Source organism: Bactrocera dorsalis, chromosome 3 (genome assembly GCF_023373825.1).
Source record: "Bactrocera dorsalis isolate Fly_Bdor chromosome 3, ASM2337382v1, whole genome shotgun sequence".
Taxonomy (NCBI): Eukaryota; Metazoa; Arthropoda; class Insecta; order Diptera; family Tephritidae; genus Bactrocera; species Bactrocera dorsalis.
The window spans coordinates 13,499,729-13,523,799 of record NC_064305.1 but is presented as its reverse complement, the minus strand read 5'-3'; the positions used below and the strand labels follow the sequence as shown (position 1 = coordinate 13,523,799).

The 24,071-nt window shown below is 39.8% G+C and overlaps 5 protein-coding genes across 6 annotated transcripts; 3 read left to right on the top strand and 2 right to left on the bottom strand.

Moving 5' to 3' along the window:
* The first annotated feature begins 6,772 nt into the window (after window positions 1-6,772).
* On the top strand, window positions 6,773-11,242 carry LOC105225073 (ATP-dependent RNA helicase DHX8). Its single transcript, XM_011203401.4, has 3 exons — window positions 6,773-8,480; window positions 8,544-9,402; window positions 9,454-11,242. The coding sequence occupies exons 1-3, from the start codon at window positions 6,894-6,896 to the stop codon at window positions 11,127-11,129; spliced, it is 4,122 nt and encodes a 1,373-aa protein (XP_011201703.2). The 5' UTR covers window positions 6,773-6,893; the 3' UTR covers window positions 11,130-11,242.
* Window positions 11,169-11,781, bottom strand: LOC105225074 (cytochrome c oxidase assembly factor 5). The gene is made up of 3 exons (XM_011203402.4): window positions 11,542-11,781; window positions 11,389-11,484; window positions 11,169-11,327 (listed from the first exon to the last, which is right to left on the bottom strand). The coding sequence occupies exons 1-3, from the start codon at window positions 11,644-11,646 to the stop codon at window positions 11,286-11,288; spliced, it is 243 nt and encodes an 80-aa protein (XP_011201704.2). The 5' UTR covers window positions 11,647-11,781; the 3' UTR covers window positions 11,169-11,285.
* Window positions 11,782-12,021: 240 nt separating this feature from the next.
* Window positions 12,022-13,823, top strand: LOC105225072 (probable cysteine--tRNA ligase, mitochondrial). The gene is made up of 2 exons (XM_011203400.4): window positions 12,022-12,163; window positions 12,218-13,823. Exons 1-2 carry the CDS (start codon window positions 12,150-12,152, stop codon window positions 13,800-13,802), a joined length of 1,599 nt encoding a protein of 532 aa, XP_011201702.2. The 5' UTR covers window positions 12,022-12,149; the 3' UTR covers window positions 13,803-13,823.
* A 276-nt stretch (window positions 13,824-14,099) lies between these two features.
* Window positions 14,100-16,152, top strand: LOC105225071 (transmembrane protein 39A). The gene is made up of 4 exons (XM_011203399.4): window positions 14,100-14,491; window positions 14,557-14,801; window positions 14,867-15,473; window positions 15,561-16,152. The coding sequence occupies exons 1-4, from the start codon at window positions 14,231-14,233 to the stop codon at window positions 15,810-15,812; spliced, it is 1,365 nt and encodes a 454-aa protein (XP_011201701.2). The 5' UTR covers window positions 14,100-14,230; the 3' UTR covers window positions 15,813-16,152.
* Window positions 15,995-22,526, bottom strand: LOC105225091 (sodium-dependent nutrient amino acid transporter 1). 2 transcript variants are annotated; one of them, XM_049453920.1, is made up of 10 exons: window positions 22,103-22,525; window positions 20,851-21,076; window positions 20,666-20,781; window positions 19,811-19,965; window positions 18,460-18,563; window positions 18,180-18,369; window positions 17,845-18,121; window positions 17,603-17,779; window positions 16,400-16,497; window positions 15,995-16,330 (listed from the first exon to the last, which is right to left on the bottom strand). In XM_049453920.1, exons 1-10 carry the CDS (start codon window positions 22,452-22,454, stop codon window positions 16,184-16,186), a joined length of 1,842 nt encoding a protein of 613 aa, XP_049309877.1. In that variant the 5' UTR covers window positions 22,455-22,525; the 3' UTR covers window positions 15,995-16,183. The 2 variants fall into 2 exon arrangements, 1 of the variants encoding a protein (XP_049309877.1); XR_007422432.1 differs by lacking the exons at window positions 15,995-16,330; window positions 16,400-16,497 and having other exon boundaries at window positions 17,610-17,779; window positions 17,845-18,081; window positions 22,103-22,526.
* Window positions 22,527-24,071: the final 1,545 nt, after the last annotated feature.

Sequence of the window (24,071 nt, the reverse complement as noted above, 5' to 3'; positions counted from 1 at the left end):
GCCTTTGAGAAGCAATTGCCCGATGCATCCCGCATGTGCACTTGTCGGACGGCAGGCAATTTCTATCCGAAACAAAAAATTCAAAGAGATTCATATGTTTCAATAATTTATCTTCTAGTTAAACTAAAAAAATTTCAAAAAAACAATGTAAAATTTAAAAAAAATTTTAAAAATTGAAAAAAGTGGTTTTTAACCAAAAAATTTTACTTTATGTTGTTTAAAAATATGTTAACTTTTCTTAATCTCTTTTTTAGTTTAAATAGAAGACAATTTAATGCCAAAGATAATAAACTCCTTATATATCTGCTAGATGCTCAGTCACTATTTCCCTTCTAGATTCGAAAATATTTCGAATTCCCATCTATAACTTTGGGGACATATTCTTAGATAATTTTTAAAGAGATTTAAGTAAAAGAAAAAAAAATTGATTTATTGCAGCTTCTAAAGCAGGCCCCGCCCTTAATAAAAAAATAAGCCCTTAATCAAGAAACAAGCTTAAGTCCAAGTGCGACCTTTAGACCAGCCATCATATCTAACCTAACATTACCTAAGCAAGGCATCGGTTGCTTATATTGCTACAGAAGAGCTGTAGCTGTTGCTTTGGCTCTACGAAACGCTAGTCAAGCCAATAATGTTCAATGGTACTTACATTTACCTGGTGCAGGGCGCTCGAAAACGCTGCACTTGTCTAAAGAACGAGCCCAAAGAGCGGCTCTTATCGGCATTTCTGGTGCACTGCAGATTACACCAACAATAAAACTTACTATCATTTTACATATAGCACCCCCGCACATTGCTGTCAGGTAGATTGCCGCGAAGTGTGCTCTAAAGCTGTGGGAAGCTGGTATAGGAAGGGGTCCGAGCAAATAAATGCTGAAATTTTTTGCTCCTTCAACTTTAGTTCTTAAGACTGGAATCACGCAGGGGCAACTCGTGGCAGTTTTTCGTCTACTCACATAACGGGGAGCAATATGTGGGTCGGAAGGAGTCACTAGAGTGAGCATTTTTCAGGGTTGGGTCGGAGCTAGAAGGGAAGATTCTGTAAGAAGCTCTCCGTCAATCTTAGCTTTAGGCGGCTGGATCACTGTAGTGTTTTTCGGGCAGGCGTGGCTGCTTTTAAGGTGGTAGTAAACGTAGTGCAACAAGTGCAGTCTCTTTCAGGAAGATGAATATTGAATACGATAGCATTGCGCCAATACCAGCGCTGAACCACTAACTATGGCTCAATGCTACTCAGGAAGTTTTTGTCCTTATTAGAAATAGCTTCAAGTTACTTCATCATCAGACTTGTAAAGGTGTCTGGTCATAACCGAATCGCTGGTAACTGCAAAGCTGATGAGCTAGCTAGTGGAGCATCCTTGTCCCTCCTATATCCAAATGGGATCAAGTCGGATCTTCATTGTCATCTTGCGTTCTAGCACCGAACCGATGGACCTCGCGTGCGCTCAGCAGGCACTGGTCGAGGAACCGCTACTAAGCGACCACAACATACTTTTGGTCTGGAGTGGAACACAGGAGATTTACTGAATCCTTAGCAAAGTTCGTCTTGCCGCGTTCGTACGGTCCCTTATGCACATTGTCTAGTAGGCATTCATGCGGTAAGGGCAAAAATCTTCTGAAGAGGGTAAGATCTAAACATCCAAACACGTTTTCTTCCATTGTCCAGCCTTTGTAAAACAGAGGTTGAGACATCTCGGCATTTTTATTTTCTGCAAACCAAGAGACTGGCATTACCCATCTCAACAAAAGTGTATATAAATAAAAACGCTACAACATGCCATTATGTATGGAACCCGATTTCTTTTGCATGGGCACACTTGCAGAAGCCTAGACGCGGAACCCAATTTTCCACTGATAAAACGGCCAATACTGTTGCAATTTCACGTTCGATATTCGTACGAAGTTCATCAATCGTCCCTGGCTTGTTGACATAGACCATCGACTTGACGTAGCCCCACAGAAAATAGTCAACGCACACGACCGAGAAGGGCAATTGGCTAGGCCATTTCGTAATCCAATTTTGGGCGAAAAATATTATGTTATCATTGAGCGGTAACGATTCCCATTCACAGTAACGTGTCAGTCTTGATCATCACGGAAAAAGTCCGTCCTAATGACGCAGTCTGCTCATAAACCGCTCTAAGCCATAATTTTTTCGGGATGCAATGGCGACTACTGGAGTACGTGTGGGTTGCTGCCTGACCATGATTCATGGAATACGCTGCCTGACTAATGACGAAGCCATTCAGCCGGAAATGAGCCTTATCGCTGAAGTTAATTTTTCGATGAAAATCCTTATTTTCAAGTTGTTGCTTAGCCCAGTTCACGAGCATATGATGATTCTTGTGGTTAAGCGGCTTCAGATCTTGCGTCAATTTGATTTTATAAGGATGTAGACCAAGATCTTTTCGCCACAATGACGTCGCAGAGATGACCAACGCTTGAAAACGAAGTGTGAGAGACTGATTTGGGTCCTCCTCAATTGATGCGTTAGCAGCAGCAATATTCTCGACACTATGGGCACTTCTTTGTACCACTGGCACGGGAACATTTTGTACTGTGACTGTGGTATCAAATTTTTCCACTAGACGCTCAATTGTTGATCTGCCAAGACGATTATGAGAACCAAAAATTGGACGTAGCGTTCTTTAAGTTGAGGCCACTGACTCCGAATTTCGTTAGTAACTTTTAATAATTTCGAGTCGTTGTTGGATCGTATATATTTCCATGATGAAATTGCTAACCTTATGAAGAGAAATGTCAAAAGAGCGAGAAAAATATGACGTCGTTTGCTGTCTACTTCTACTTTGGTCTACTTTTGTAGCGTCCTTATGAAAGGACCAGATAAACGTACTATATATATACATAATTGCTTCACTTCCGATTTTCCGGTTGCCACTTTGAGACCTTAAGGTATTTCCCTGGCTTTGATTTTGCAAGAACTGTATTAGAGCTCACATGAGACCCCTCATATACTACGAGACTACAGCTGCTCTATATCTGCAATTACATATTTTTTTCTTTTTTCCAATTTGACGTTGAATACTCCGCTACGATTCTGCAAATCGAGCAGAAGGCAGAGCAACCACTACACATTGCAGCAGCGCACAGTACAGATGTCTTTGCTAAAGTTTGCTCCACTTTTTTTTTTTAGAAATCGTTCTTTGATTTTGCATGCCAAACGTAGCACAGCTGCGTTTCCTGTCCATTCAACTGAATTTCCTTCCGGTTGAACTATTTCAACTTTATTATTTTGATTCCACTTTATCAACTTTTCACTTCCCATATCTGCTTGGCATATCTAAAGATGATAAGGTGAAAGTTCTCACCAGCTGCCGAAGTCTACAAAAAAAAAAGTATTTTATGAACTTAATTAAAAAGCCGACAGTTTAATGTGCCATCGATAAGTTCAATTGAGCGAGCAAATGAAAGACCATACAAATCGACTGGAAACTTCCGCTTTGCCTTTGCCTTGCCTTGAATGCGGGCATGCAAAATAGGCGATGTGTGGCAAGAACTTAGCTGAATGCCACCGCTTCACCTACGGTGAGTGTAGGCGGTGTGGCGGCTAAAGTGCATGCTAATATATGTGTGGGTGTGTGGATGTGAAGACATATATATGTATGTACATATGTATGTATGTATAACGTAGAAAATTCTCTAGAATTTTGAATTGATGATTAAAATTGTGTGCATTGCTTAAGAAACTAATTAAGAAGAGGATTTGTAGTGTCGAGCAAGTGGCTGAAACTGTGGAACTGACTGCTTGAATCGCCATTCTCTGCGTAAACTTGTCACAATGCCTCAATACAGGGGCGAGAGACAAGTGCGAAAATGGCACAACGGAAATTCAATTGAAGTTTTGCGTGAACTCCGGCATTCAGGTGCAGGTTTGTATGAAAATGGGCGTAAACAAAAGCACAAATGCACACAAATATGCATATATACATACATACTATATACACACATATATATCATATATCAAATACTCATACATACAAACATACAGATTTGGAATCGCTGCATTTGCGCTCTGTCGCATATTTGTTTGCTTCGGCATTCGTCGCATTTTTACTTTTTGAGTTCGTTTTTGGTTTTTGTTTTGCTGTGTGTGTTTGTGTTTTAAACTTTGACATAAGAAAGCGAGTTTTCTGCATTTTTTGCCATTTTCAGTGCAAAAGTTCAAGTGAATACTTGCGGAGAAAACTTTTAATGATGCATAAGAGAAATAAAGCAAATCTTTGAAAAATAACTTTGGACATTATTTTTACAAAAAACATTCTCTTTTGATTTCAGCTGCCAAAAAAATTGGCATGCTGAAGTGAAAATGCCGAAGAATAATGCGAAAAGTGAAAACTGTAAAGTGAATAGATGGAGGAGGTATCTATTGTTGAGTAAATAATATTAATTTTTGATGAAACAATAAAAATATGTGCTTTGGAACAATATTAATAATAATATTCGATTATTATACGTATTGCAGCCTAAGAGAATCCAATGATACGAAAAAACTTATATGATACATATAGTGGGGGTTTTAAGCCTTTGAAAGAGAAAAAAAGAAAAAAAAACCATTTAAGGGATAAAATGGGTTTCCTAGGGTAAAAAACAGACTTTTTCAACAATTTTTTCTCATATAAAAAGTGAAAAATTTTATTAGAGTTTTTTATTGTGCGTCGGTCTTGAAGCAAGCGGGTTTGAAGCAAGTGTTTCTTTAATTAGATAACTGGGATTCGCGGAAACCTGACCAGCGCTGGGCCACTGTAGCAAAAGCCTCTTGGCTCAAGATCGATCACACGAAATCTATTGAGCTCTTTGAACTCAGTAAAGCTAGCCTCTCCCTAGTTTTGGGGCTTTTAACTGGCCATTGAGCTATTGGCATCCACACTGAAAGGCTGGTAGTCTTACAAGAGACCATCTGCAGAAGCTGAATGGATGTATAGAAAGAATCTTTCCGAAAGATGAGGTGGAAACAATCCAACACTGCCTTCTTGACTGACACGTTTGGAAGCGAATGGAAATTTAACGCCTGTGCAAATTTCTACTGTCTACTAAGCGTTTTTGCTAATACATACATATGTAAGTTTGAACACAGGAGTTCTTCTTTTTTATGGCCTCACCAAGCCCGTATTTAGTAGTCCACTTGCGATCTTTGATCAGCCATCCAACCTAACCTAACCTAACCTTGGGATCCGCCACGCAGAAACAACCCTATGAAAAAGAAATAATAGCATCGGACCCGACTTTTGATGACGATCACAGCAAACGTAATATACAATACATATATAATCGTAGGACTAGTAAAAAGAAATCCATTATTTGTCCAAGAGATGGCTGTAGTAATCGGTATCTCTCGTTGTATACGTTATAAGACGTTATAAAGATAAGATTTCATACTAAAACCAACTTATCGGACAATTTTGTGGTTATATGGCTTACTTTTGTTTGAACACACGTAAAATATGGACACTAGCAGAGAGAATATTTTACAGATTTTCTTCGCTGAAGATGAAAATGGATTTATGGCTCTGGCGTAGCAACAGCTAATCAAAAGTTCGTCAATTCCCTTCCGGTAATTTTGATGTTAAGGATATAATTTCTTCAGCCGATGGCGGTACTAACGGATGGTCGCTTACAATAATGTCAAGCGAAACCGGTCGTGGTTGAATCGAGGTGCACCGGCGCAAATGGTGGTAAATGCTGAATTGTTGGTTGGTTTTGCTATGCGATTGGTGGGATTGGCAGGGAATCATCTACTATGAGCCACTTCCCTACAGTCAAACTCTTAATTAAGGCCGGTACTGTCACCAATTAAACAGTCTGAAGGAAGCAATCGCTCCGAAGTGATCAGCTTTGGCTAATAAGAGAAAGATTGTGTTCCATCAGGACAACGCCAGTACACACACAAATTCAGTGATGCGCCAAAAGCATCTCAAGCTTCGGAAGTTGGATTGCGAAGTTCTCAAGCATCCCTCTTAAAGTCCGAATCTGGTATCAAGTGATTGCTACCTGTTCCTGTCTATGATAAATGGTTTTACTGATGAAAAATTCGTCTCAAGAGAAGTTGGTAAAAACCGACTGGTCCAGTATTCGTAAATATTGTGATGAATGAATCCGTTAACCCGAATAGGCTTTCAAAATAATAAATCTAGAAAATATTTAATTCAATATTCAAGAAGAGTCGGGATTTCTCATACCACTAATGGTGTTTGTTCAGAATATTTTCGAAGTTATGAACATTCTGAAATTTAGATATTAAAAAAAAGTGTTTCGAAAACACGAAATTTTTACTATTAACATAAAAATTACAAAATTTTATTTTTAATTGCATACATCTTGGAATAAAAATTACATTTTGAAATATTCTTTCCGGTTTGGGCAAAGCAAACATATATGTATATGTAAATATACAATTTTATGTTTAAAAAATACTGGTTTATATCTAAAATTAATACAAACTTATATTTTTTAATATTTTTATAAAATATGTATATATTTATATATTTTTTCATAAAGTATACTTTTGTTAATCGTGAAAAATAAATAACTACAATTTGGTGAATTTACACTTTATAACAATATTATTATAATTAATATTTATTTTCTGATTTTAAATAATTGAATTTTTGCATATTTTAATTATACATGCAAATACACGTTCCACAATCCATGCGTTCCGCTCCATTTTCACAACTATTAAATCGACTGCTGCACAACACTGCGCTTCGAACGTTTGCAACACTGTTTTCTACAACAGCTGATTGTCAACACTGTGTCTAGTTTACGTTTACGAGCACTTTTAATAATTTTCTCACATTTTTATGTTAGTTGCAAAAATAATTTTTATGTGAAATTTAAATATCGAAAAACGTTGCATTCTACATAAATACAACATGGAGGAGTTACGGCGATTGGAATACTTGTCGTTGGTCTCAAAAATTTGCACCGAGCTGGAAAATCACTTGGGGCTAAATGACAAAGATTTGGCGGAGTTTATAATCGATTTGGAGCATAAAAATCCTACATTCGATTCATTTCGCAAAGCACTGCATGAAAATGGTGCCGAATTTCCAGATTCATTTGTGACGAATCTCCAGCGCATTATCAATTTAATGAAGCCGGGAAGAGACACTGAAGAATTAGAAGGCGGTGGCAGCTTTAAAACTGCAAAAGCAGATCAATTGACGCGTATGTTTCCCGGCTTGGCATTGCCAAATGATAAGTTTAGTAAAACGTATAGCAGTGGTGGAGAAAGTGCTAACGATAGTGCGTCTAGCGGATCCGACTCAGAAAGTGAGAAAGATAACAATAAGAACAAAGGGAGCAAGTCCCAAAAAGATGATGACTTAGACGACGTTATGGATGAGCTAGAAGCACTTGCACCAAGTAAACGTAAGCAAAATAAAAAAAATGATATCGACGACACAATGGCAGAATTGGAGGCACTGGCACCAAGTCAACGCAAAAATGAGGATAAAATAAATAAAGACGATGTCGATGACATGATGGCAGAGTTAGAAGCGTTAGCTCCTAGTAAACGTAGAAAAAGTGACGAAAAGCCTAGTAAGAGGGATATTGAAGACGCTATAGACAAATTGGAAGCACTAGCACCAAGTGCACATAAGAAATATGAAGATGTTAAAGTAAAATCAGAAAAGAAGAAAAAGCTTGATCGTCATTCCCGTTCTCGTTCACGATCAAAAGAACACATTAGCCGACATGAACGCAGTAGTCGTCGCGACAGAAGCCGAGATAGGCGATCACGTTCATATTCACCAAGTGAGCGGCGTAAAAATGACAAACGTCGACGTTCCCGCAGTAAATCGCGTGATCGTGGACGGATGCATGAACGGGACAGAGAACGTGAACGTGAAAACTACCGTAGTGAACGTAGACGTCGTTCACGCTCACGTTCGCATGGTCATAGCACTAGTAGCAGTAGCAGGCGTCGATCACGTTCGCACGATCGTCACCGGCGCTCAAGGTCCCGTGAGCGCAATGAGCGTAGCGACAGAAGAAGGTCCCGTTCTAGAGACCGTAATGAACGTAGCAGACGTAAGCGTTCACGTTCCAACTCCGAGGAACGTCATGGACGAAATGAGAAAATGCCACCACCAGCAACACTTCCTGATGATCCAGAGGCGGGCAAAATTTATGCCGGCAAAGTAGCGAATATTGTACCGTTCGGCTGTTTTGTGCAGCTTTTTGGTTTGCGTAAACGTTGGGAGGGATTGGTGCATATATCACAACTTCGTTCCGAGGGTCGTGTAACGGATGTAACGGAAGTCGTGCAGCGCAATGCAAATGTGAAAGTGAAGGTGATGTCTATCGCAGGACAGAAGGTATCGCTTTCTATGAAAGAGGTAGATCAAGCGACTGGTAGGGATTTGAATCCGTTATCGCATGTAGCGCCGGAAGATGAGATGAGGGATCGTAATCCTGACAGGCCGTACAGCGGTACTTCGTTGCTAAATTTACAAGTAAGTGGTTTATATAATAAGGGTTATGACGGTTTACTAACTTCTAGCACCTCATTTACAAAGGGCGGTAGCATGGACAACGATGAAAGTGATTCGCGTAAACGCGTCACGCGCATATCCAGTCCTGAACGTTGGGAAATTAAACAGATGATCAGCTCCGGTGTCATTGATCGCAGTGAAATGCCTGATTTTGACGAGGAAACTGGTCTCATACAAAAGGAGGAGGACGACGAGGCTGACATTGAAATAGAAATTGTGGAAGAGGAACCACCATTCCTTTCCGGCCATGGACGCGCATTGCACGATCTCTCACCCGTGCGCATTGTTAAGAATCCCGATGGTTCACTGGCACAAGCTGCCATGATGCAGTCCGCATTATCAAAGGAACGTCGAGAACAGAAAATGTTACAACGCGAGCAAGACGCCGTCGCTCCAACCAACATGAGTCGCAACTGGATTGATCCCCTGCCCGATGAAGATGAGTCTCGCGCTATGACAAATACACGCGGCATTGGTTCCGGCGCCACCATCGAAGTGCCCGAGTGGAAAAAACACGTTATTGGCGGCAAAAAATCGTCCTTTGGTAAAAAGACAGACATGTCCTTGCTGGAACAACGTCAATCGCTACCCATTTACAAGCTGCGCGATGACCTCATCAAAGCTGTCTCCGATAATCAGATACTGATTGTCATCGGCGAGACAGGCTCCGGCAAGACGACACAAATTACGCAGTACTTGGCAGAAAGTGGCTTCACAGCTCGTGGCAAAATTGGTTGCACCCAGCCGCGTCGTGTGGCGGCCATGTCTGTGGCAAAACGTGTGGCAGAAGAGTTCGGTTGCCGTCTCGGGCAAGAAGTGGGCTACACTATACGTTTCGAGGATTGCACTAGTCCCGAAACGGTGATCAAATACATGACAGACGGTATGTTACGCATTGAATTATGTCAAAATTTTTCTAATACTCCTTCAACAGGTATGTTATTGCGCGAATGTCTGATGGAGGCTGATTTGAAATCCTATTCCGTTATCATGTTGGATGAAGCGCACGAACGTACAATACACACTGACGTACTCTTCGGTCTCTTAAAAGGTGCCGTCCAGAAGCGACCCGAACTCAAGCTGATCGTCACTTCCGCTACGCTAGATGCTGTAAAATTCTCGCAGTACTTCTTTGAAGCGCCTATTTTCACTATACCGGGTCGTACATTCCCCGTGGAAGTGTTGTACACCAAAGAACCGGAAACTGACTATTTGGACGCTTCACTGATAACGGTAATGCAAATACATTTGCGCGAACCACCAGGCGACATATTGCTCTTCCTAACGGGTCAGGAGGAGATTGACACCGCTTGCGAAATACTTTACGAACGCATGAAAAGTTTGGGACCCGATGTGCCCGAATTGATCATACTGCCCGTGTATTCAGCGTTGCCATCCGAAATGCAAACGCGTATTTTCGACCCGGCACCAGCGGGCAGTCGCAAAGTCGTCATTGCCACAAATATTGCGGAAACCTCACTAACAATTGATGGCATCTTCTATGTGGTCGATCCGGGTTTTGTCAAACAAAAGGTATACAACTCGAAAACGGGCATGGACTCGCTGGTGGTCACACCGATTTCGCAAGCGGCAGCCAAACAGCGCGCCGGTCGTGCTGGACGCACAGGTCCTGGCAAATGTTATCGCTTATACACAGAGCGCGCATATCGTGACGAAATGTTGCCCACGCCAGTACCAGAAATACAGCGCACGAATTTGGCCATGACCGTGTTGCAACTGAAGACAATGGGTATTAATGATCTGCTACATTTCGATTTCATGGACGCACCACCAGTCGAATCGTTAGTTATGGCTTTAGAAAACTTACATTCATTATCCGCGCTGGACGATGAAGGTTTGCTGACACGTTTGGGCCGACGTATGGCCGAATTCCCATTGGAACCAAATCTATCGAAAATGCTCATTATGTCGGTGGCATTGCAATGCTCCGATGAAGTGCTCACAATCGTGTCCATGTTGAGTGTACAGAATGTGTTCTATCGTCCGAAAGACAAGCAAGCCTTGGCCGATCAAAAGAAGGCGAAATTCAATCAACCCGAAGGCGATCATCTAACGCTACTTGCGGTCTACAACAGTTGGAAAAATAATAAATTCTCAAATGCTTGGTGTTACGAAAATTTCGTACAAATACGTACGCTCAAACGGTCGCAAGATGTGCGCAAACAATTGCTCGGCATAATGGATCGTCATAAACTGGATGTTGTTTCGGCAGGCAAAAATTCTGTGCGCATACAAAAAGCCATCTGCTCGGGTTTCTTCCGTAATGCATCCAAAAAGGATCCACAAGAAGGTTATCGTACTCTAGTGGATTCACAGGTTGTCTACATACATCCCTCAAGCGCGCTATTCAATCGCCAGCCCGAGTGGGTCGTTTACCACGAGCTCGTGCAAACCACCAAAGAATATATGCGCGAAGTAACGACCATCGATCCGAAATGGTTGGTGGAATTTGCACCATCATTTTTCCGCTTCTCCGATCCAACGAAGTTGAGTAAATTCAAGAAGAACCAACGTCTCGAGCCATTGTACAATAAATACGAAGAGCCCAATGCTTGGCGTATATCACGCGTACGGCGGAGACGTAACTAAGTTGCACATCAGTTTAGCATTTAATGTAATACGTGTATGTACAATATAAGTTAATATTTAATGTATATTTTTATTTGAATTATGAAATAAAAGTATAATACAGTAAAAACTTATTGAAGTCGTAACAACATTGAATATTTGAAGTATTAGTATCAATCAATAACCCTTTCGTCCTCGGAATCGTTGTCTATTATCAAGCTATAAATGAATCAAACATTAAAAAAATACATATTTAAAGGCCACAATGTGTAGCACTTACAATTGAACGTTTGCACTCGAAGAAGAGGTTCCTCAGCACTTGACATTCCTCGGGCACATTGTTTGCTTTGAGACACTCACGCGGTGTGTGATTATCCTAGAAACAAAAATTGTATAATTCTTATTTTTTTGTAACTGAACCAATGGCACTCACAATACGACAGCAATCACTTTCTAGCAGACACATTTTCAGATCCGCTCTAACACCAGCACAGGCAGTGGTATCCGCCAATTTTTCATCTCCCTCATAGCGCATCATCTTGCTGCAGGTTTTTATGTGGAAACTTTGAAGGTGTGAAATAAATATGAACAATTATTTAACACAAATAAGGAGTAGTTGTGATTAAACTTCTTTGAGCTACACAAATTTCGCAAATGCAACGAATTCATAACAAAACAGCTGATTCTGTTTTGGGAGATGCCATAATGATAGTGGATTTTTGAAGTGATATGAAGCAAAAGAATATATGCTTGTACATAAATTTATATTATATTGGATTTCAACTCATCAGAAGCAACTAAAAAAATATGTTTGAATGCAAAACTAAAATCTATCTTGTTTTTGTTTTTTCAAGATAATTTTTCAACATCCTTTTTGTTTTAATAAATACCGGCATTTCTGTTTATAATTTAGATATTTTCTTTTACTTAATGGCAACTGTAAGCATCCCGCCTCCGAACAGCTGTTTGTTTTATAAGGAACAAGGAACTGATAACAAAACACCGGCATTTATTAAATAAAAATAATATTTATTACGAACAATGTCACGTAGCAGGTTAGTGTAAAAAACTGTATTTGAACAAGCCTAGTTACGATTCTGTATTTATAGTTTCCTGAAGCCTCTCCGATTTTGGCCATTCCAAATTCAACGTTTCACCAGCAAGCAACATTGGGAGAAGCCCATAAGCGGCAGGGATACCGGTATACAAATATATAATTGTATAACACGCGAAAAAGTTCCGTTGATACTGCCCAACAACACATATGCGACCTGGTATACATGTGGTCCGACCGTTTACGATTCTACACACATTGGTCATGTTAGTTGCTACGTTAAGCTAGACATCATACAACGTATACTGCGCCAGCATTTTAATGTGAATCTAGTAACAGCTTTGAACATAACGGATATTGATGATAAAATAATACACAGAAGCAAAGAAAGTGGTAGAGATTGGCGTGAGTTATCACGGTTCTACGAAAACGAGTTCTGGTCAGATCTGGCACAACTTAACATACAAGAGCCAAATATAAAGCTTCGTGTAACTGAGCATATACCACGAATAATCGAATTCATAAAGCTTATTATAGAAAAGGGTAGCGCTTACAAAGATAGTGATGGTAGCGTTTATTTTTCAGTGAACAAATGTGAAAATTATGGCAAATTACAAAAAGTGAACATGCAGGTAGAGCCAGATGAGTCCACAACTGGTAAAAATGCGGCAGCTGATTTTGCACTGTGGAAAGCGCAAAAAACTGAAAATGAACCAGCATGGCCGTCACCTTGGGGCGCTGGACGTCCTGGTTGGCATATTGAATGCAGCACCTTAGCCAGTATGGTTTTTGGTCAACGCTTGGACTTCCATGCTGGCGGTTTGGATTTACGATTTCCACATCATGAAAACGAGGAAGCCCAAAGTTGCGCCTACCACAACACAAATCAATGGGTGAATTATTGGCTTCACACCGGTCAGTTGCATATTAAAGGCCAGCCATTAAAAATGTCAAAATCACTGAAAAATACCATATCCGTCGGTGCCATGTTGGAACGTTATACAGCTGACGAGTTTCGCATGGCTTGTGCGCTGTCCAACTATCGTAACGCTGTAGACTATAGTGATGCAATAATGCAAACGTCCAGGAATACGCTGAAACGTTTAAGAACGTTTAAGGCTGATTGTAATGCGTATTTAAGTGGTAAAAAGCGTGTTGCTCATGTGGACGCAAGTGAGGTGCTCAGTGGCTTACAACGTGCACAACAAGAAATAGATGCTTGCTATAAGGATGATTTCGATACAGCAAGTAGTGTGGGTGTACTGCTGGAACAATCAAACGCAGTGAGTCGGCAAATTAATGGAGGAGTTAGCGAAATTGAACATAATTTAACTGCAAGCAGTTGTGTGGATGCTATAGCAGCTGTTGATAATTTTATACGACAACACCTACATATTTTAGGATTCAGTTCTTTAGAAACATCAAAAGCGCAGGTATTAAGTGCGAATTTCAATTTGGACGCTTTTGTAGAAGATTTGTTGCAATCAAGGCATTTAATACGTGAACGTGCGGTGGCGGGGAAGAACAAAGAATTATTTGGAATTTGTGACGATTTGCGTAATTGCTTGAGTCAACATGGAATTACTATACAAGATCATAGTCAGGGCACTTCATGGCAATTTAGTGACAGTAAGAAATAAAGTTGTTTACTTGAAAAAATATTTTTACGCATTTGTTAGTGGTATTTTAGTGTTTTTGAAAAATGCTGTTGAGCTTGAAAATAATGCATATTCGGTTCTCGAAAGTATGTGTAAGTAAACCAGAGGAAACGGATTTAAAATAATTGTATTTTAAATACGAATACGTATATATGTATATATATATTTCCTTTATTGCTTTCTCAGCTGTGTGTTATATAAAATACGTTCACAGATGGCGCTCTCAATATAATTTGACAATCATTTATTTTAACAGCGAATTCTGAATTCGCCTTTGTTTATTTACTTAAAATTGTATTGCAATTACGGATTGACAACATCTGATCGGTTATTTTAATCTACAGAAAATGAAATAAAAAGTCAAGAAATCATCAAAAGTTTGTTTCAAAAAGAAAATTATCATATAAAGAATGGGTGTGAGTGCAGAAGTACAAAATGATGGTAATACCGGACAACTTACAAGAGATAAGAATAACAGCGCCGTTGTATACAACAATGCCGATGGAGCACCCATGCCGAAGCATATACCGTTTCCAGATTTCCCTGGCAGTTCGGAGCTCATCAATGAACTTATAATGTTCCTTTTTATTACGTTTGCAGCGGCCATGCAATTTATAAACCTTTATCGCACAATGTGGTGGGTGCCGGACTCTAATACGACACGTACAGTTGTGAGTACACAATATCGCTTAAATAATCGGAACTATGTAATAATATAATTATCTTAATATTGCAGAACGTATACCTCATAGAACCGTACTTGGTAGCGTTTATAGTGCTACTAATGTCCAGACGGTTTGTGTACTGCCTGTTAATACGCGGACAAGAATTGTTACAGAACTTGAGTAGTGAACACCGTCGCATCTATAAAAAGATCATTAAGTACAGCTTTAGCAGCTTTCTTCTATCACTACTCGGATTTTGTGTGTATAAAATCTATGTAAAACAATCATTTATGCCTGTCTTCTTGCTAGTCTATCCGTAAGTTATTCAATTTAGTATTTGTTATTGTTTATTAAATTTGGAATTTTATATCGTGCACACAGTCTCGTCATCTACCTACTAATTTTCGGCTTCCAAATTGAGTCCTTTCTGCGCAGTTCATATGAAGTGGAAGGCACCTACTTTAACGGCATGCCCATGCATTGCTGTTCCACCAGCCCTGACACAATACGCGAAGAAATCGTTGTGCTAAAAAATGACTTTAATATACGCTTCAAACAAATTGTGTTTACATCTTTATTAAATGCCTACTACGCCGGTGTTGTGCCATGTCTATTTGCTGTCTCCATGTATTACAATGTATTGTGGGCGTATCAAAATGCTTTATACATCTGGTTAAGTTGCCTCACAATGGCGTGTGCTTTCGGTTTTCCAGCGAAATATAGCGATATTTTACATCGCGCATCACTGCATTTGGGTTATTGGTCGCGTATGGAGTTGCGTGCAATTGGTGGCAATAGTGGTAACTCTAGTTCCAGCAATGGCAGCAGTAGTGGCAGTAGCACATCATCCAGTGGGACGACCACTGTATGGAAAGCAAACACCGTATGGACTCAGGATAGTGTTGTGAAATGTAAGGGCGAGTTATTTAGTGCTAATGGTCCCGTAACGGTTGCGCTACCGGGAAATTCTAGTCATTCTAGATTTTATGTGAGTATAGAGTATATTTACAGCAATTACTTGTTATCTTTGTTTTAATATTTCAAATTTATTATTGTTTTTATTGCACTCTTTTAGAAACTATTCCGCAATCCAGCCATCATATATTTGATACTGACCGGTGTACAAGCCGTCGTAGTCTTGGCCGGCATATTAGTGATATATTATGCTGTCGAGTGGCACTTTCTGCTGTCAATGAGCTTTGCAACGCTTACAAATCAATTCACATTTTTCAAAACACTGCGTGATTATTTGGTAACGAGACGCATATACACGTCGGAAACAGCGATCGCGGAGCAAACAAAATCGAATGCGCTGCATAGCAATTAAACGCCGCACGACAGTACGAAGCAGATTTGCATTTATGCACAAATTATAAAAAGTTATAAATATATATATTGACTGTGAGCTCATGAACATTTTATATAATATAATTTTTGACGTATTTTAAGTTTTTTTGATTTAAGAAAACACACTAACATACATACACACATGGACAACTGCTTTCTTTATACGTACATGCATATGTATTTATTTGCTGCAAGGCGAATTGTGAATAACAAACACACATACATACATTCTAAGTTAAATTTAACAGTTAAGCCATTTATCCAAGACTTTAACTTATTTTAAATAAAATCATACAATAATTGATAAAGAAATAAAATTTTTACACAAAATTTTCACACAAAAAAGTTAATCTAGCCAAACAAATTATCATAAGCGCTTTGTAAGGTCCGCTGCTTTGCTTGCAGTTCAAACTTGCGGCGTTGATTCACATATTCTTCGTGCTTAGTTTGCTCCACTGGACCCCAAGCATTTGCAGGTGCAGCGGCGGCCTTTAATTTCTGAAATAATTTAATAAATACAATAACAATAAAATTTTTGTATATAAACAGGTGTTCATTAGAACTCACGTTAAGCAAACTAGCGGATTTTGACTGCTTGCAGATGCTGTATAGAGCCCAACCCGGTATTTGCAAAAGACCAAGGGCGCACAAACACCAGCCGAAGACTGCAATGAAAATGCGCATAAACAAGAAAATCTATTTTTACTTCGGCTGCAATGAGGCTATAATACATTTCAGAGCTTCGTCAACAAAAAAGTTTTAATAAAAGAACTTCATTTTGATTGGTCAGTTTGTATGACAGCTATGTGATGCGGTGGTCCGATATGAAAAATTTGCTCTGAGAATGTAACGTTATCTTTGACAATAATTTCTGCTAACTTTCGTGTAGATATCTTGTCAAATAAAAAAGTTTTCCATACAAGATCTTAATTTTGAGAGGTTAGTTTATGTGGGGGCTATATGCTATAGTTGTCCGATCTGAACAATTTGTACAGAGATTGTAACGGTACCTTGGATAATAATATATGCCAAATTTCGTGCCGATATCTTGGCAAATAAAAAAGTTTTCCATACAAAAACTAAATTTTGAAGGTTAGTTTATATGGGAGCTATATGCTATTATGGTCTGATTTAAATAATTTGTTTGAGAGTTTGTAGCGTTGCCTTTGACAATGATCTATGTCAAATTTTGTGTAGATATATTTTCAAATAAAAAAGTTTTTCATATAGGGACTTGAATTTGATCGCTCAGTTTGTATGGCAGCTATATGCTTTAGTATTCCGATCTGAAAAATTTATTCGGAGATTGTACGGTTATCTTCAACAATTGCCAAATTTCGTGTAGATATATTGTCAAATAAAAAAGTTCTCCATATAAGGACTTGAATTTGATCGCTCAGTTTGTATGGCAGCTATATTGTAAAGTGGTCCGATCTGAACAATTTGTACGGAGATTGTAACGGTACCTTGGATAATAGTCTCAGCCAAATTTCGTTGAGATATCTTGTCAAATAAAAACGTTTTCCATACAAGATCTTAATTTTGAGAGGTTAGTTTATGTGGGGGCTATATGCTATAGTTGTCCGATCTGAACAATTTATTCGTAGTTTGTAGCGTTGCCTTTGGCAATAATATATGCCAAATTTTATGAAGATATCTTGTCAAATAAAGAGTAAATCGACTCACATAAGTACAGTTTGTCTATGATACCCTCTACCAGGTACAAAGAGCTTACTTTTTGTACAACCAATATTCATATTTTACACTCACCGTGCGCAATGTGTGGATAGTCGACATTTTTGTATGTCAATGGCTTCAAATCGATTAGCGTATAAATGAGCACAGCCAGCATTAGGCCCGGTGTTATGAGACCCCAGCAGATGCGCCAGTAAATGCCGGTTTTCAAGCCAATCATGAATTCAATGTCGGCACAGAAACGCTTCACGCCTGCAAAATCAACAAAATAAAAGCAAATTATTTTGGTACTGCATTCCAAAGCTCAGTTTATTTACCATACACCCAACCGACGGCCAATAGTTCGCCGATCGCCAAAATTAGCGCCGTAAATGATACACCATAGAAATCCACCAAATTCAACACAAACTGTCCACCCGGTGTCATATAGACAATGCTCACGGCGAAACCCAGCACAGCCAGGCTCAGCGCCAGCGCCCAGTTCGGCGCACGTACCCAACGATCACGTATCACACGTACAATGCAAGAGCCCATGCCGACCGTGCTGCCGATACCTAAGACGAATAGCATGAGGAAGAAAAGAACCGCGAATGCCTTTTAGGTAGTTTTGTTTTAGGGCGCCATTTGGGCGCTGCAGCACATCGATACGTACCTGTGGAATGAATTCGAATTTCGCTATGGCATCGGGGTAGGAGATGAAGGCCAAGCCGGCGCCACCCTTAACCACGCTAGCCACATCGGCAGCGCCGGTTTTGAAGGCCAAATTGCCGAGTATGCCAAATGTGATGCAGCCGGCGATGATGGAGGAGCAAGAATCCATCGTGGTGATGATCACAATATCTCTGCGTGTGGATATATAAGTGTGTTAATATTAGCTAAACAGATCAGGTCAGTGCCATAAGTTTATAGGCTTTGCGCTGCGGCATACTTACTTGTAGACGTTGCGTGAGAAGTTGTTGTACGAAGCGTAAGTGATCAAGGTGCCGAAGCAGATGGCCAATGAGAAGAAAACTTGTGTGACCGCGGCATACCAGACCTACGGAAGTAAAAAAAATTTTAAAAGTTGATTGCAGTTAATGAAATAAGATTTGGACGGCAGAACTAATTTACTTCGGATTAGCAAGTCGCCATGTATCATGGATCCAGAGTCTGAGACTATGCAAGTGGGAACATCAACTAATACCGTTAGTTTACGGGGAGTAAGCTACTTTACGGATGAGTCAAAGTTTGGGATCAAGGTTAGTTAAAGGATATAGCTTCAGGAACTCTGTATCAACTTCAGTTTAAGACTTCCTGACTATTGTAGTGTTTTCCAAGCCGAGGCTGCTGCCACTAAAGAGAAGTGATTATCCACTCCGCGAGCGCGACGGCGATATTAGCTCACTATTAGTGCGTTTAAGACAGGTTAAGGAATATCTAACATCGTTAATAATGGCATGGAATCACTTTCTGGTAAGACTTGAATGGGTTGCAAGACACAGCGGAATCACAAGTAACTGTAAAACTGAGCGGTTGGAAAGAAAAGGTACACTAGCCGCGCTGTCAATAGAATGGGAACGGGTCGGCGCTCCACACTCTTCAAGAGTTCTACTACTGAAGAACTGGGCACCTCGGGAGCTTAACCAGCGCTGGGTTACCATCAGTTTACGCGCTGTTGCAAGGTCCTTTTAGTCCAATATCGATTGTTAGAGATTCAAAGAGCTCTTTGCAATTAAAAACTATACTCTCTGTAGTTGTTGGGGGATTCTAACAGTTCATTGCTATATCGGCTCCGACGCTGTGAGGTTAAGAATCATACTGTATGCCAGCTGTATGGAATAAGAAGAGGTGGAAACATCTGAAGACTTCCTTTTTGATCTTCCATACTGTGCACCTTCTTATCTGTCTCGTGTTTACGAGATCAAGGCTTAAACTCTTGATAGCTCATACTTTCAGATATCCCATTGAACTGGTGGGCATAATAATTCAACGGCTAAGCAAATCTGTATAGGCCGCAAGGCGCTTACCGACTTACAAGATCGGATACATGAGTTCTATTGGGAACTGTAATTCAACGCCAAATCTCAATAGGCCGCAATGCGCTTTACCGAGTGGAAACATTAGTCATATTTCTATGGTTTCACAAAAGATTGCAGCTAGTAGAGCTCTGGGTCCACCATCGAACCTAACCTAACCGTTAGTCTACCATTTTCCATTGAAATCATCATATTCTCAGTATCTCCATGGCGTATACGCAACTAAATGAAATTAACCTAAGAAATGTAAAGAAACGATAATAATTACCAGCGGATTTAGCAGCTCCGACCACTGTGGCTTGAAAAAATAAATGATGCCATCCATGGCGCCGGGTAGTGTAACAGCACGTAACAGCAGTACCAACAACACCACGTATGGGAAAATACCCAGAAAGTAGGCAGCTTTTCCGGAACTTTTGACGCCTTCAAAAGAGGAAATTTGGCATTAGGAAGAAGAATACTTATTTATATTCTAAAAAATCGATTATCTTTGAGTAAGATTGGTCTTAGGTTATAAACTCGACGTTTTAGTCGATAACTTGTTGCCCTTTTGAAGGTAATTTTATAATGGCATGCTCGTCCCTATTGGTAAAAAACTGAGAATGTTGGTTCTAATAAGCTCTTATTGAGATGAACTGTTTACCAGCGTAATCAGTCGCCATAGACAGGAACAGCTGGTAATCACTTGATGCCAGGTGTGACTATAAGGTGGATGCATAAGATCCATCCACTCTAGCTTCCAGAGCGTTAGGCGTTGCTCTGGTAGAACACAATTCCTTCCAATGTTATTGGCTGAAGCTGGGTACTTCTATTGCTTTCTTCAGATCGTCGAATTGTTGACAGTCCAATTCCGAATCAAGAGTTCGGCTGTAGGGAAGTAGCGCATAACAGATGATTCCCCGCCAGTCCAAATATATAGTAAACCTTTCCGACAGTCAATTCTGGTCTTACCACTCTTTTCGCCAGCTCGACTACGACTGTTTTTGCTGGACGTTATTGTCACCCAATTGTACTTACACCACGCGGGACAGTATGCTAAAACCATGCCTTCCACTAACACAATCAGAGTAGGCCAACCAACTCCCCCTCACCCCGTATAACAGCCACTGTTTCAACCACTTACCTCTTATCAACACACCACCAATAATAAACCATGCCACCGCCAAGCAGCCCACCAGCTCCCAATTAGGCATGCCAAGTCCATGGAAAATGTCATCTTGTTCATGTAATATTTCCTTCCTGAAAGAGTTCAACAAATTTCAATTTTATTCAAAAATTTAAAAAAGTTTCTGAGTATTCTTGACTTACTGAAAATACAATTCAGCTGACGACATTTTCGAGACGGTGATTTGAGTATTGTTAAACGCAGTTAACGCCGTTTCATTGAGGCAGCTGTCGCCCCACTCTTCGCGACAGTAACTCCAAGGTAGCACCGTGGAGAAGGAGGCAATTAGAAAGCGTAAAGTCAACGCCATTATGCTGGAGTAGTAAGTGATCGAGGCGCCAGTTGCGAGAACTTGGCCAGCAGCGATACCTTAAGGTGAGAAAAAAAAGTTTACTTGAAAACAGTTGTTTTATTGGTACTGATAATTGGTGAGAAATTGCGAACAAAGCAGAATTTTCTTGGGTTTTCCTCGCTACATACTAACAGCCAGTTTCCCGCGAAGTCGCTTCATGACTTTTAAATCTCAACACATCATGGCGCGACAGTCGCCTAAGCACTGGCCAGGCACAGTGCTTGCTTTACTTATATAGTACCAGCTGACAGCCAGTTTTCCGCAAAGTCGCTTCATGACTTTTAACTCACATCACATCGTGGCGCGAGAGTTGCTTAAGCACTGGCCATCTTCATGACTTCATGACTTTCAACTCAGATCACATCGTGGCGCGTGAGTCGCCGCAGACACGCTGCCTGCTTTACTTATATAGTGCCAGCTGACAGCCAGTTGCTCGCGAAGTCGCTTCATGACTTTCAACTCACATCACATCGTGGCGCGAGAGCTGCCTAAGCATTGGCCTGATTTACCTTCGTGTAACTTCCGGCTATTCAGCAAGACCACTCCGAGGACACCGTTTTGACTCAATTGATGGTAAAAAAGCTGAATCGAAGAATTTTTTGATGGCTATCACAACGGAGGATTTTTCCAAGTGCTAAGATGGCTGGAAAATTCGTTGGCATAAATGTATTGTAGCGGGAGGAGATTACTTTGATAAAGATGAAATAGACAAAATTCACCTTTCAATTTGATCACGAACTCTTATTTTTATAATAAAGCTAAAGTCTCAACCACAACATTTAATTAATGCGTTTTATTTCTTCTTTAAAATCACATGCCTTAAAAAACACCCTTTAATAGTGATAAAGTAAATCATTTATAATCTATTTTCGTACCTTTACAAGCAGATTACGTTTATCTGTTATATATTTTTATTTTATTATCTTTTTTACTTGTTTAAAATATTTCGCAACGTTCCCTTACTCAATATTGACGAAATTTTAACTAACCCTGCTATATACTCACATATTTCTAATAAATGAATGCTTCTCGCTCAAACTCACCCTTCATAATTGGCGCTATATTGAACGCCTTGATACAGCCGCTTCCCGAAAATTGACCCAAAATGATCTCCAAGTAATACACTGGTCGGCCAATGATGAGCAAAACAATCAAATATGGTATGACAAAAGCGCCGCCGCCATTTTGAAAAGCGATATAGGGGAAACGCCAAATATTGCCCAAACCCACAGACAATGAAATGCAGGAGAAAAGAAATTCAATTTCTTTGCCCCATTGCTCCTTGGGCTTGCCACCAGTTGTAAGCTCATCTAGCGTTGGTTTTTTTGCATCAGCTGACGCGCCGCTTTCTAAATTACGCGGTTGCAGTTTGAGCAGCTCCTCTTCGGCGGACATTTTCGATGAAATTGTTGAATCAATTTTTTTTGATTTTTTTTGTAATATTTTTTGAAAATTTTTTTTGGAATATTTTTTTTTTTTTGATTTTTTTTGCAATTTTTTTTTGCAAAATTTTTTTTTTAAATATTTTTTTTATAGTATTTTTTTAAATATTTTTTTTTAAATACTTTTTTTAATATATTTTTTTAATATATAATATTTTTTTTTTTGTAATATTTTTTTGATAATATTAATTTATAAACTAAAAAAAACAGTTCAAATCTTACACGACACTTCACAGTCTACCTTCACACTGAGTCAGTTGTCAACGCTGCGTTCCACTTTTAAATGCAGCCAAGTCGTATGTAGTCTTAACCGCAAATAAATATATTCAACGTATTATTATCACATTTCCACACAACAACCACCACACTCACTAAGTTTAGTTGCTAATTATTTAAATTCGTATTTTTATTAATTGTGCGTCTTCCGTCTCTGCGCGCTGCCGCCAACAGTTCTTCTCCTGTCCACACAAGCGAGTACATCGAGCACTCGTGCCTCTTCAAACTAATTCTATCTCCGAAATCTCGTGTAGCTTCTGTGCAATTTGTGTAAATATTAGCGTGATTATCCAATTCTTGTCTTTGTTGGCTTGCGGCAGCCAGGCAGGCGGCTAAACTGAGAAATAGGCGTTTAAGTGGATCAACAATTTTATGCGCGCGGATTTATCATCAGCAAATATAAACGTACCTACAAGTACATGCCCGAAGGTACAAGTGTCTGTGCATTTCAATTCACACTTGACAATGCGCGTTGCAAGGTAAAAGCCACCCACTAGGGAAAGGTGAGTTGAAAAAGAGGCAGCCCTGTTCGAAGAAAATTCGATGATCGATGGTATTTATTATCTTTATCGGGAGGAGTCGAGCAAGAACGCGTTTCGTACCCAAAATATCCATCAAAATCATTCAAACGAGCTTGCAAACACAGTATAAATCAAGTAAGAGTTGTAAAAACGATCGTCCCCGAACAAAAACCACATGTTTCAAAAAACCACCGTTACTTTCAATAGTTTGTCGAATTTAACGAAACTTCGCTTTCGAAAAATAATAAAGTCACAAAAACTGTCTATACTCTCAGAGCTGGTGTGCTTTCATCCATTCGATCGACATGACCTAGCCAGCGTAGCCAGTGACTCTTATCGTAAAGGTCTTAAGGACTATAAATCTTCCGCAGAACCTTTCTCTCGAAAACCCATAATGCTGACTCATCAGATCGTCCATGCCCCTGCTGAACGGGAATAATGAGTGAGTTTTGGTTCTTCGGGAAAAAAACTTTATTTCCCGATTGACTACTCAGTCCGAAGTAGCATATATTGGCAAATGTTATTCTGCGTTGAATTTCGAGGCTGACATTGTTGGTGTTAATACTGATTCCAAGATGGGCGAAATTATCTACGACTTCGAAGTTTTGGCTGTCAACAGCGATGTGCCAGCCAAGTCGCCAGTGCGACGATTGTTTGTTTGATGACAGGAGATATTTCGTCTTGTCTTAGCTTTGAAATCGATGAAGAAGGGATGTGTGTCGATCCTCTATTCACGGGTCTTTTCCGATATTTGACTGGCCTGTTGTTAATTT